Source organism: Helianthus annuus, chromosome 10 (genome assembly GCF_002127325.2).
Source record: "Helianthus annuus cultivar XRQ/B chromosome 10, HanXRQr2.0-SUNRISE, whole genome shotgun sequence".
NCBI classification, from domain to species: Eukaryota; Viridiplantae; Streptophyta; class Magnoliopsida; order Asterales; family Asteraceae; genus Helianthus; species Helianthus annuus.
Window position 1 is genome coordinate 166,668,988 of NC_035442.2, and position 13,003 is coordinate 166,681,990.

At 33.5% G+C, this 13,003-nt stretch overlaps 2 protein-coding genes across 2 annotated transcripts; one reads left to right on the forward strand and one right to left on the reverse strand.

Annotated features, from left to right (window-relative positions):
* Window positions 1-5,191: 5,191 nt before the first annotated feature.
* Window positions 5,192-6,823, reverse strand: LOC118483218. The gene is made up of 2 exons (XM_035978774.1): window positions 6,234-6,823; window positions 5,192-6,140 (listed from the first exon to the last, which is right to left on the reverse strand). Exons 1-2 carry the CDS (start codon window positions 6,724-6,726, stop codon window positions 5,212-5,214), a joined length of 1,422 nt encoding a protein of 473 aa, XP_035834667.1. The 5' UTR covers window positions 6,727-6,823; the 3' UTR covers window positions 5,192-5,211.
* Window positions 6,824-7,101: 278 nt separating this feature from the next.
* On the forward strand, window positions 7,102-9,232 carry LOC110886439 (ethylene-responsive transcription factor RAP2-12). Its single transcript, XM_022134230.2, has 3 exons — window positions 7,102-7,591; window positions 8,159-8,913; window positions 9,009-9,232. The coding sequence occupies exons 1-2, from the start codon at window positions 7,312-7,314 to the stop codon at window positions 8,905-8,907; spliced, it is 1,029 nt and encodes a 342-aa protein (XP_021989922.1). The 5' UTR covers window positions 7,102-7,311; the 3' UTR covers window positions 8,908-8,913; window positions 9,009-9,232.
* The last annotated feature ends 3,771 nt before the right edge of the window (window positions 9,233-13,003 follow it).

Consider the following 13,003-nt stretch of genomic DNA (forward strand, 5'->3'; position numbering starts at 1 on the left):
TTTTAATGATAAAGACAAAGATAACTGATAATAATATATTAATTATTATAATCATATATTAATTATTAAAATCTAAAAAAATATACCGAGATTACATCACATCAATGAAGGAATGCAAGTAAGATCAGAAAGTCCATCATTTTTAGTGTTTTAAATATTTATAAAGATAAAGATTTTATTTAATTGGTTGTTTTAATTGTTTTTTTATTTTGATAATAAGGACAATGATAACTGATAATCATATATTAAAATAAAAATATTTATGTTAATCAACTGTTTCGTTAAAAGGATTTATTCAATACATTATACATGTAGAACATATATATGTTTTATACATCTCTAGCGATGGTCGAGTAGTCGGTCTTTGGACATAGCTCCGAAAGGGTGGGTTTACACGTGAAAAGCAGTTAGCCGTTCAAAAAACAAAGAATCCTATTTCTAATAAAGGATCCTATTATCCCGTTTTATACTCCAATGAAATAATAATATTAAATCATAATATCTAGCTTATCTCTTGTATATTTAATATTTTTTACTAAAATATTTCTTTTTTTTTTCTGTTGATTATCCAACATCAGGTAATACGTAAGTTTCTAACCTAATAATAAATAAAAAAAAAAACAAAGTAAAATGTTATAAACCATGTAATACATAACTCTCTAACCTAATAAAAATAAAGTGAGATGTTACAATAAGTAAATAGTATCTCAAAGTTCCTTTTGTTAGAAAACACATCTTGATGACTAAATGTTTTAACGGACTACATTATTCGTGTAAGACATGTGTTTATTCAAATCGTACAATACACGAGTTTTTAAAAGATGTAACTATTTTATTACTTAGTATATAAAATTATATTTATTCAACCCGTGTAATACACGGGGTTCTAACCTAATATATATATATATATTTGCTTGCTATATATACACACACCCATACATGAAACGTCATTTATTCAAATTACAATTGCTATTATAAGAATGTGTATCTTTTTGTTGAAGATGGCAAAGGCAAACGCTAAGTTATTATATAATAAACCACTTTACAAGTAAATAATCATAAAAGAGCATTATGAGTGTACTTTTAGCTACCAAACACACCACAAAGTATCTTATAGGTTAAATTCATTTACAAATTACCTTTTTATGTTGCAAAAAGATAACAAGTATTTACAGTTATAGCATACGAAACTCGCATCACGCATACGACTTCTCTCATGTATCTTCCTTGTATCACCCTTTTTTTTCTGCTTTACAACTTACTCCAACCCATAACTTCATTCTCGTTGATATCGCGTGTCGTAATTGTTTTTTAAAAAAAGGAAATGTACAAGATGCAAATTGCAAGCCACAACAAAAATAGGTCATGGTTTACAAGTTTCAATTTCCATTAAATTTTGTTACATGCTTTTTTAAGGGTACATTATTATACATATTATACATATTAATACAAACAGGCCATGAACAGTGTTTTTTTTCCTTTTTTAATATTATTTTTTTTCTATGGTTTTTATTATTATATTGTTTTATTAATTTAATTGATTTAAACATATATTTTTATACAACTTTTAAGATACGATCAAAGTAACAGTTATCAAACAAGAAATCATAAAAATAAATGTATACTGGTACTGACGTTGTTCAGTACGGTATGATAGCGATACGATATTAATTAATCAAAAGCAACAAAAACACTAAAAATAAATATTGATACGGATACAAATGTTATTCAATCGGTTTTGATTGAATATGGTTTGATAGCGACACAATATCCGTTTAAAAAATATACATCGTAATCTTGAAATAAAAATAGGGAACGATTATTTTTGATTTTTTTCAATATTGTTTTTCCTAAGGTTTTGTTATTTTATTGGTTTATTACTTTAACTAGGTTAAAACCCCGTGTTTTACACGGGTTAAATAAATAAAATTTTATATACAAAGTAATAAAAAGTTACATTTTTAAAAATCGTTTATTGCATGAGTTGAACAAACACATATATTACACATGTTGAATAAATATATTGTAATCAGTTAATACATATAGTGTTTTGGGTTGGTAAAATACCCAGGCCCGACATGTATACATGAAACCCGAAACATCCGGAACGGGTATACCCAATACTCGACGGGTATTAGGCTGAGTATGGGATTAGAAAAAAGCAATATTCCGCGGGTACGGGTTAGGTGATACCCGATATATAAATGTAATATTTTCAATCCGATAGGAAATTTATTTTTTTAGGAAAAAATAAGGATGAAAAAAACACCAAAAAGTGATACGTGTCCGAAAAAAATTTAATGAGGAAATGTTTTTAAAAATAGGAGACAATAATTTAATGTTAATTTAATAATATTGACTTGTTTTTTTTTACCTATTTGTGATATAATAAATTTACCATTAATTTTAAAATTATTTTATTCATCTTATATTAATATTATATTAGTATTTCTTAGGGGAACGTTAAAGTCAAATAAATTGAATTAGTTTGGATTCTACTAAAAGTATTAAAACATAAAAATTGAAATGCATAATAATCCTTGAAAAAATGGATTAATTGTATCTAAAAGTTTATCCGCGCGGAAATTCGGTTGGTAATGGTTCAGTTTATTATGGTATCGAAATGATACTGACACTTGGTATAGCAACTGAAAGATAAAACCCAAAAAAATCATGATATGCCCAAATGGATATGGACACGTGTTTACATCTATGGAAAACCATAAAAGTGAATATCTTGTTCAGATGGAATCGATGTGGTACCGATACTGTTGGGGAGATATCAGTTCGGTTCATCGCAATATCGGTATAGTACGGACACTCGCTATAGATTACGATATAAAAAGTACTTTGTATCGCTACGGAAGTTGTTCGCACGGTGTCGATATTGTTCGTCACGATAAAAAAGACTCCATTACATTTGACCCGTTAAATTTTGAATAAAAATTTTATCTGTACGTAAATAAAAATAAGCGGTATAACTAAAATAGAAAATCATAAATCATAGTTTCAAAGGCCTCTAACTAAATTAAATGTAAATGGAGAGTTTTAGTTTTAAAGTACAATAAGAACATGCTTAGCAATCAAATGTATTTCATGTAAATCGCTATGTTGAATTAATGGGACGATCCATTGACGAAGGTAAAACCTTGGTTAGGGCCAACGGACGTAGGTATAATGAGTTTTACAAATAAAGGATTATGATTGTAATTATTGAAGTTAAAGAGTTTCCATTGCAATTCGATATAAACATAAAGACGAAAAGTGTAACTTACCCTTTAATATATATATTAGTGTTACTATTTATAAGCACAAGAATGGCTTTTTAATATATAGATAATTTAAAAATTAACTTTTAAATTACAACAAATAATGATAAGACACTGATAATTAAGTAATTAACACTTTGACGTTATATACCTATCAAATCAAGAATTATATCTCTATTTTACATTTGAGTGTATGAACACATATCCGAATTTTTATTAGATATATTTATATTAATTAAAGAGATGTTAATAATCTATTAGATATTAGATATATTAAAGTATTATTAATTAATATTTAATAAGTTGAGGAGAAAATGTCATGTGGCATTAATTGGAGTCTTTTATTAATATTTAGATTTAGATTGATTTAAGTATATTTTGTTCTCTCATATAATACCTGTTATCAAACAGAAAACAATAAAACGAGATGTATACTGGTACCGATGATGTTCGGTGCAATATGTTAGCGATACACTATCAGTTTATTGAAAGAAAAAAAGTTAAAAATAAAAGATATTGGTAACGATACAAATGTTGTTAAATTGGTTTCGATTGGGTTCGGTACGATAGCAGAAGAATACCCGTTATCAAAAAAAATATCGTAATGTTGAACTAAAATAAACATAAAATACAAGCAAACCGAACATATATCAACTGAACAACATATATGTGTTTTTTTTGTTTTTGATCGATGTAATGCTTGCTCTTTCAATTACTATATCAAGTGCATGTACTGCAACGAACCAAATTAATACCGATTTAATCCCCACCGCGAAGCGCGGGGAAATATCACTAGTTATTATTATATGTAAATAAATTCAATAAAACTTTAAGTGTCGATAACCTTTTGGTGCATTGGCAGCTCCATGTCCTTCATGCAAAGTGAAGGTTATGGGTTCATGTCTCTCCTGAAGCAAAAATGCTCTGGGTTGAACCATGGGTGCATCACAGTGGGCTTTTGAGCGATTAGTTTGTTCTAGATTGGTGATGAGCCGGGTCACCGACATTTGGTTTAGTTAAAAGTGCAAACAAGTCGAGCGACTCGCGAGCTACTCGAGACCGGCTCGAGAAAAAACTCGAAACGAGCTGAGCCTTTTCTAGCCCGAGCTGAGCTTGAGCCTAAAATAAAGGTTGTTTATTTATCAAGTTTGAGTCTGACATGTGAAGCTCGTCAGACTTGTAGAGCCTTATTGAGCCTTAGTGTAATATTAGTTTTATTATTATTTAATAACATTTACTCCTGATTTAAAGTTGTCCTCTAAACAAGTCGAGCCGAGCTTATTTAAACCTGTTTGCAAGCTAAGCCCGAACCTAAAAGTAAACTTGTTTAGTAAACGAGACCTAGCCCGAACTTCACTTATCGAACTCGTGAGCCTAAACAAAACTTTTATTTATATTTTTTTATTTAATAAATTAATTAATAGATCATAAACGAGCTCATCCCAAGTTTGATAAACTATCAACAAGCTGAGGAAGCTCGAACAGAGCCGAGCTCAAGTCTGGTGGAGCTCTCATAATTTAATCGAGTCAAGCTCAAACAGGAGCTCGGACTCGATTCATTTAAACGGTTTACCCGAGTAATCGGACTTTTATCGGTCAAGAAGATAAAACTTGAAGTACATGATTGTACTATACACGTAACATAATCATGAATAATACGTAAACCAAGTCGTAAGGGCATGTGTAGTCATAAAGCCCTCAAAGGGGCGTTATGCGCCATGTGGCATGCCACGTCAGCAAGGGGCTTTATGGGGCTTTATGCAATTTGAGGCCGTAGTCATAAAGCCCCTGTGTAATCATTACTAAATTAATTTAATTTTCTATTTTTTAAATAATTTATAAGTTTTATAAAATAAAAAAACATTTCATTAAATAAAAAACACTACATTAAAATTAAAAAATAAATTACACCTAAAAAATAAATTACACCTAAAAAATAAATTTATTCTTCGGTGTCATCTTCGTTCTCTCCTTCTTCCTCTTCGTTTTCTCCAGCATCTAAACCTACGTCTTCAAAGTTCCCGTCTTCGAATTCCTCCCCCACTTCTTCCTCGGAATCTTCGTCGTGATCATTGTTTAATCGAATTGGGCGAATCGCCCAAGCATGCTCAACCAAATCCGCCTTCAACGTGTTATGTATTTCTCTAGATCGTAGTAGTTGAGCATTTGCGAGTCTCTCTTCCGTTGTCGCTTGGGGTAGTTCGACCAAATCTTCGGGAATATAGTTTTGGCATATCGCTTTTCCATCATCCTCAATGATCATATTATGCAAAATGATGCAAGCATACATGGCCATTCGTATTTTATCCTTATGCCACATGCGACAAGGATTTCTGATAAAATGCCATCGTTGCTGTAGAACCCCAAAACACCTCTCGATGTCCTTTCTCGAAGACTCTTGTAATTTTTTAAAATACTTTCTTTTTTCATCGAAAGTTTCTGAAAACGTTTTAACAATAATCGAATACTCGGGGTAGATACCATCGCCCAAGTAGTAGCCATGCTCGTAATCGTTCCCGTTTGCATGGAAACCGGCCTTTGGTATAGTTCCAGAAATGTAGCCCTCGATTAATGGTGAAGCCTCTAACGTATTAATATCGTTAAAACACCCGGCTACACCAAAGAAGGCCGACCAAACCCAAAGGTCGTATGACGCAACACCTTCTAATACCAAAGTTGGCCCTTTTTGATCACCCCGTGTATGTTGACCTCGCCATGCGGTTGGACAATTATACCAACGCCATTGACGACAATCCAAGCTACCAATCATGCCGGGTATTCCATGCTTTTCTAGATGCACCTCATATATTTTTTGAAGGTCGTTCCAAGTGGGGTTTCTCAAATAACGTTTTCCATATAACTGGCATATTCCTAAAATGTAATTTAATATACAAAAGTTTTACTAACAAGTTACGAAAAAATAAATGTATAAAAGTAAATAAATAAAAGACAATTAAAAATTACCATAGCAAAAATGTTCCAAGGTATCTCGGGTTGTTTTCTCCGCCATCTTCAAATACTCGTCGTTGATGTCGTACGTGTTTCCGTATGATAATACGCGTAAGGCGGATGTGACCTTTTGAATTGAGGTGAAGCCTAGATATCCTCGTGCGTCCATTCTTTGCTTAAAGAAATCGTACGTATTTTCCAAGTCATTGTTAATGCGCAAAAATAACCTTTGGCTCATCCGAAAACGTCGTCTAAAAACATTCGGTCCGTGAACCGGTGCCGCGTCAAAATAGTCTTTCATCAAACGCTCGTTCGCGGCTTCACGATCTCGCAAGATATAGGTGCGTCGCAAGATGGGTCGTGGAGGGGGAGGTGGCCGAATGTGCTCAAATGTTTGTAGCACAAAAGTACATGCACTCGTAACCGCTTCTTCCTCGGCCGCGTCTTCGTCGGGCGAAAAATATCTTCGGTAAATTTCGGTGAAAGACTCTTCCGACGGGGAACCCATTTTTTATAAAGTGAGACTAGCTTTTTTAAAAATATATGGAGAATGAGAATGAGAATGGTATGAGTTGTAAAAAAAGTGGAAGAATATGAGGTTTTATAGTGTGAAAAATAAGAAAATTAGAATTTTTTTTTTTTTTTATATATGACCGTTATCAAACGGTCAAAAAATATAATATTCCATCAACTCGCGCCGCGAAATACATCACGCCAATTCTTTTTTTTGCCTCATGGCGCCCCGGGGGGCGGTGTTAATGGCACCATAGCGGCGCTATGCCCACATCTCGCGCCCCATTACATATGACCTAAGAATACCATATCTACCCTCAAAAAAGCAAACTCTACATACCCTTACCAATGTACGGACACCAGGCGACTATCACGTAATAACACACCACCAAGAAGGACAAGAAAGTAATTCCACATCACCCCCATAACACCTCGATGGTATAAAACACACCCCACCCTCTGTGGTACAATCTTCAAGACCTAATCTCTCTTTCACCATTTTCCCCCAAATTCTTCACAACAATCAATTTCTTCTTCTTCTTCTTCTCCTTCTGTGTGAAATCAAATATCAAATTTAGGTATGTGTGGTGGTGCGATCATCTCCGATCTCATAGCACCTTCGGTGAACAAGTCTCGCCGTTTGACTGCTGCTGATCTTCTTTTGACCCAATCCGACTTTTTTAAAAACCCTAGCAAATGCTACTCCAAACCCTTGAGATCTGAGATCTTTGATCTTGAAGATGAGTTTGAAGCTGATTTTCGAGGCTTTAAAGATGAAGTTGAGGCTCAGGTTGAGGCTGAACATCGTCTTAATCCCTACAATTTCTCTGCCTCCAAAAGCTCTGCTGCTTCTTCTCGTGGTAATTTTTTTTTTAAGTTGTGATTTATTTTGATTAAATTCCTGTTTTGTTTGGTAAGAAAGTTTTGATTTTTCTGAGTGGATGATATTTTTTTTAATTTTTTTTATTTTATAGGATTATTTGTTTATTTATTTACTTATTTATTTATTATTATTATTATTATTATTATTATTATTATTATTATTATTATTATTATTATTATTATTATTATTATTATTATTATAATTAATAGTTGTTTGGTGATGATCATGATGAAGAAAGATTCTATTTTTGAACACGGAAAAAAGATTATCTTTTTATTGCTAACCTGCTTTTTGTCTGTTTAAGCTTTTTGAAGCATACATGAACGTATATTCTTACCTTTTAATTTTTTAATTAATTAATTGCTTATTTTATTAAGTGTAGTTTAGGGGATTTGAAGCCTCTCTGATTCATAACCTGTTAGAAAAAAAATAGGTTAAGTTTGCATGACCTTATATTTGTTAATAACTTATAATGTAAATTTTTTTTTACTGGATCATTACATATAGATATGAAAGATTAATCCTTTTTAACAACTTGATTTAGGCTCAAAATCTGTGAAGTCTGATGATGTATCTGAGAAATCGACTTCACGAAAAAGGAAAAACCAGTACAGGGGCATCCGACAGCGCCCGTGGGGCAAATGGGCTGCCGAGATCCGTGACCCGCGAAAGGGGGTCCGTGTGTGGCTTGGAACTTTCAATACTGCTGAGGAAGCTGCTAGGGCCTATGATGTTGAGGCGAGAAGGATCCGCGGGGATAAGGCCAAGGTTAACTTCCCGGATGTACCCGTGAACCTGAATCGCCAAAAGGTTAACGTGAAACTGAACAAAAAGACTACTGCTGACTGTAATGGTTCATTCGGGTACTTTGAACCGAAGCCTCAAGTTAACGTTCCTGCAACTGTTGAGGATATGGGTGTGAAACAGTTTAGTCCATTAAACGGTTCTGGTGTTTTTAATTTAAGTTCTGATCAGGGGAGCAACTCGTTTGGTTGTTCCGCTGAATTCGGTTGGGATCACTGCGCAACAACTCCTGAAATCACGTCTGTTTTCTCCGAGAGTGATGATGTCAGCTTCATGGCTAACATGAATCCTGCAAAGAAACTGAAACAAGACCCTGTAAACATGGTTTCTGCTGATGAACCGCTGTTTCAGATGCCGATTTTCGAAGAGAGCTGGGATGCTTCTTCGGTTGATGCGTTTCTGAATGCGGATGCTACTCAAGATGGTGGAAATGAGGTGGATCTTTGGAGCTTCAGCGATCTTCCCGCCATCTTGGATGGATCGTTCTAAGCTATTGTAAATCTTTTCGTCGTTCACTTGAAAATGCATCCTTTTAGATGTTTGTACTTTGATGATGTGTTTCGTATATTAATCTATGTTTTTTGTTCCAGGTTTGGTAACGATGGGCGGACAAATAAGCATGGTGTGTCGATTTCGTTCGGTTATATGCAGAGTATATAGCTTAACAATCAACTGTGTTATGATTGTAAGATCTTTATTTTTATTTTGTGTTAGTTATGTTTGTATGGATGATAATATTTTGAAAACTAAATGTTGCTTTTGTTTCTCCTTATGGACTTCAGATTATATATGTTTGAATCAACTGTTAAAACTTTACAGTGGTAAATTCAACTTTGGCTTGTGAAAATTTGTTTTGACTAATAGTCAAAAGTGAACCATTGTAGCCTTGTAGCTCAAGGTTCAGTGATTCCCTTGAAAATATGACATATGTGACTTGTATAGTTTCTTACTTTTGCTAATTTACCAAACTTATCAAATTATTACGAAAAATCAAAGTGTATAAGTTTGAAAAAAAATATGATTAAATAGGATGTAACGCTTGGTGATGTGGTGCCTACATATAGTGAAAGTATACCCCATGGTCTAACATTAGGTGTTCTAGCATACATGATTATATGTTTTTCGGGGTGTTTTGAGTTGGATCGGATTATATGTTCTTTGGGTCGTTTCGAGTCAGATCGGGTTATCTTGGAAATTCAATACATGTGTAGCATTTGGATTAATGGTATCGGATATTGTATATTTCTTTTTTAAAAACTAAGTAGGGGTCACAACGTTACTATGCATGACCCTTTGAACTTAACTTAGTAGGTTCACATTTTCTGACGCAAGAAAACCAAAAGTCTCGAAAGCAAATGCGGTGAACACGTGCTGGTTGTCAAGGCACGCTTTCTCGTGTTTTGTCAATTTGTCCGAAGCATCAACGTTTGGTAAACCAATAATTAGAACAGTAGAAGGATATGTATGTGGTGGGTACTTCCTTTTCAAACCAGAAATGAAAGCACCCATTTTAATTCACACAAAACTATTATTGAAGTTAAGAATATAGAAACACATAACATGTTGATGCCGTTAAAAAAACATGATGATGGAAATCATTTAGGACATGCCTTTGTTGATTTAAACATAGAGTTGTGCAGGAAAATTAAAGAAAGTAAAAGACCCTTTGGTCGGTCCTTAAAACCCATATGAACAATAGAGACCATAACATATACGAGCATCAAACATATAAAGGTCGAAATACTACCCATAGCTGAAAATTTAGTATCAAAATAGTCTCGACATAAAAAAACCAAAAGGAAAAAAAACTTAGGTTTAATCCTTGACTTTTTTTAACGGCAAATTTCTTTTAATTACTGTCTTCTGTAGGACTTGAATTCAAGACCTCCCCCTTCCAAACCCAGGTGTTTAAAGGCTTTGCCTTTGCCAATGGACCACCACCCTTTAATCCTTGACCACCGAGAGAATGTTAGGAAAAGGAGGAAAGGTGGATTAGCCATTGAAGTCTCAATTTTGGTTTACTCTTCGCTAATTCTTTTATAGTTTTCTCCGGTTTCGGTTATATAGACGGTACATAACACAAAATATTTGGGTGTCACATGACCTGTTTCGGTCTTATGCTTGTTAGCCCCATGGGAGATAAGGCGTTTAATTCATTAGCATGTGTGTCTCACAAATGAAATAGAGTGATGAATGATCACTACATAGAAGTAACCGGTAAACCTAACCAAGTAACTGAATGACAAATAGCAAAACATGTACATTTATAAACTTATAAATTATAACAAAACAATTGTTAAAAGAATATTGATAATCATATTGAATTTTATATATATATATATATATATATATATATATATATATATATATATATATATATATATATATATATATATAGGACAAAGATCCGTTAGGAACCACCCTTTATTGCGAGAACCGCGAGAACCAGTGTGAACACAAACAGTAATACCTAAAAAAATCTAAAAAACACCTAAAAAAATTTTTTTTTATTTTTTTACTATTTTTTATATAAAAATCGCTACTTTTAGTATCCAAAAAAAAAAAAAAATTTTTTTAAAATTTTTTTTTTTAAAAAAAAAAAATTTTTTTTTTTGGCTACTAAAAGTAGCGATTTAAACATAAAAAATAGTAAAAAAATAAAAAAAATTTAGATTTTTTTTTATTTTTTTAGATTTTTTAGGTTTTTTGGGGGGTTTAGTTTTTAGCATTTTAGCTTGGGGGGGGGGGTGGGTGGGGGGGGGGTTTAGGTTTTTGGGGGGTGGGGGAGGGGGGTTTAGGTTTTTTTTTGGGGGGGGGGGGTGGGGTGGGGGTTAGGTTTTTTTTAGGTTTTTTGAGGGTTTTAGTTTTTAGCATTTAGCTTGGGGGGGGGGGGGGGTTAGGTTTTTTTGGGGGGGGGGGGTTAGGTTTTTTTTGGGAGGGGGGGGGGGGTGGGGGGGTTTAGGTTTTTGGGGGGTGGGGGGGTGGGGGTTAGGTTTTTTTTAGGGTTTTTTTAGGTTTTTTTAGCTATTTTAGCTTGTGTTCACATTGGTTCTCGCGGTTCTCGCAATAAAGGTGGTTCTCGCATGAACCTTACCCTATATATATATATATATATATATATATAAAACACAATTGTATCAACCCATTCTCAAGTAAAGTGATGGGTCAGGCAATTTGGGTAGTGAGACGAAACAGGTAAATATTGGCAGAGGTCAAATTGGGTTGGCCTGAGCACCTCAAATTGGGTTGGCCTGAAAACCATTTGTCGATCTTTTTATATAGTAATTAGTGTGTCCAATACAATACATACAAATTTTATTTCAATGGTAACCTCAATATTAAATAAAAAAGCTTTTGGTAGGTTGTATGCAATAAAAAATAAACTTTGTGCAACTTTCGACCCATTTGACCTGCTTTCTTTGTAGTTAATATTTTTACTTATACGCCTTTGGTAATATTTTGTTGGGAGATTTGGAACTTAGCTCGTATGAATAAACAAGATTATGATTATCTATACTATATTATAATGCATGAGGGATGTGTATTTTAAGATACCCAAAAAATAAGAACTTTTCACCCTCTTTATTTATAGAAAGACCCCTAAAATGAGGGTAGTTTGGTCTTTTAAACACTATTTATTTTTTAGCCCCTAAAAATTTATTACATTCAAATCCCTGAAATTTTAACAAAATTATAGATAATTAGTTACACTTTTCTCTTTCTGCAACAAACTTATAATTCTTTTACGTATTTTTGTCATATCTTATAAATTATAATGTTTTAAAAAAATCTAAAGGTATCGTGACGACCTACTCATTTTTGTCTACGTTTTGATGTTTGTTTTGATCAATATTAATGTGTGAATTAAAATGTACAAGTAGACGATGCGTCTGTATACAAGTGATTAAAGCAATACCGATAAGACCCGCAAACGTGTACAACTCATGACTAACATGTGTGGTTGAAGTAAAAACAACTAACAAAGAAAAAAAAATACACCACAATAGATTAAAATAACCCTAACAAATTAAAACAAGTGTTTGGAATAAAGATGTATCTTTCTAAAGTACAAAATTTTAAGCCACAAAGTACAAACTTTTATAGCATAAGTAAATGTTGGGCGGGCCAGATCTATTCCATTTCCTGTATCCAAATTTTGAATTCCCGCAACTATCTCAAAACCCCACTAGCAGCCTTTTTCTCTCATTTGTAGAGAGAGAGAAGAGAAGGAAAAAAGGAGAGTTAAAAACAGAACGAGGAGAGAGAGAGAGAGAGAGAGAGAGAGAGAGAGAGAGAGAGAGACGGGAAGGAGAGCACGATAGAGAGTCCGGTAAGGGTATTGGGTGGCGACCGGAGGCAGTAGCGGAAGAAGATCTGTAGTCTTATCGGCGGCTAGGGTTTGTAGTCGATATCGGGTGTGCCGCTGGTGGCTCAGATTAAACTCAAATTCGATAGGTCAATTGCTTTGAAACATGTAGGTCTTTACTTACTACAAAACTCCAATTTCATGTTTACTGTTTATCACAGAAATTTACAGTTTTGATTACGGATTATTTGCTCTTTTAGCAATGTTTTTCTTTCAATT

Bases quoted from the DNA above. Each gene is read 5' to 3' on its own strand.
- LOC118483218 (XM_035978774.1), bottom strand. From the start codon at position 6,726: ATGGGTTCCCCGTCGGAAGAGTCTTTCACCGAAATTTACCGAAGATAT. The intron at 6,141-6,233 runs GTAATTTTTAAT...ATTACATTTTAG, and splicing joins CTTGGAACATTTTTGCTATG to GAATATGCCAGTTATATGGA.
- LOC110886439 (XM_022134230.2), top strand. From the start codon at position 7,312: ATGTGTGGTGGTGCGATCATCTCCGATCTCATAGCACCTTCGGTGAAC. The intron at 7,592-8,158 runs GTAATTTTTTTT...AACTTGATTTAG, and splicing joins CTCTGCTGCTTCTTCTCGTG to GCTCAAAATCTGTGAAGTCT.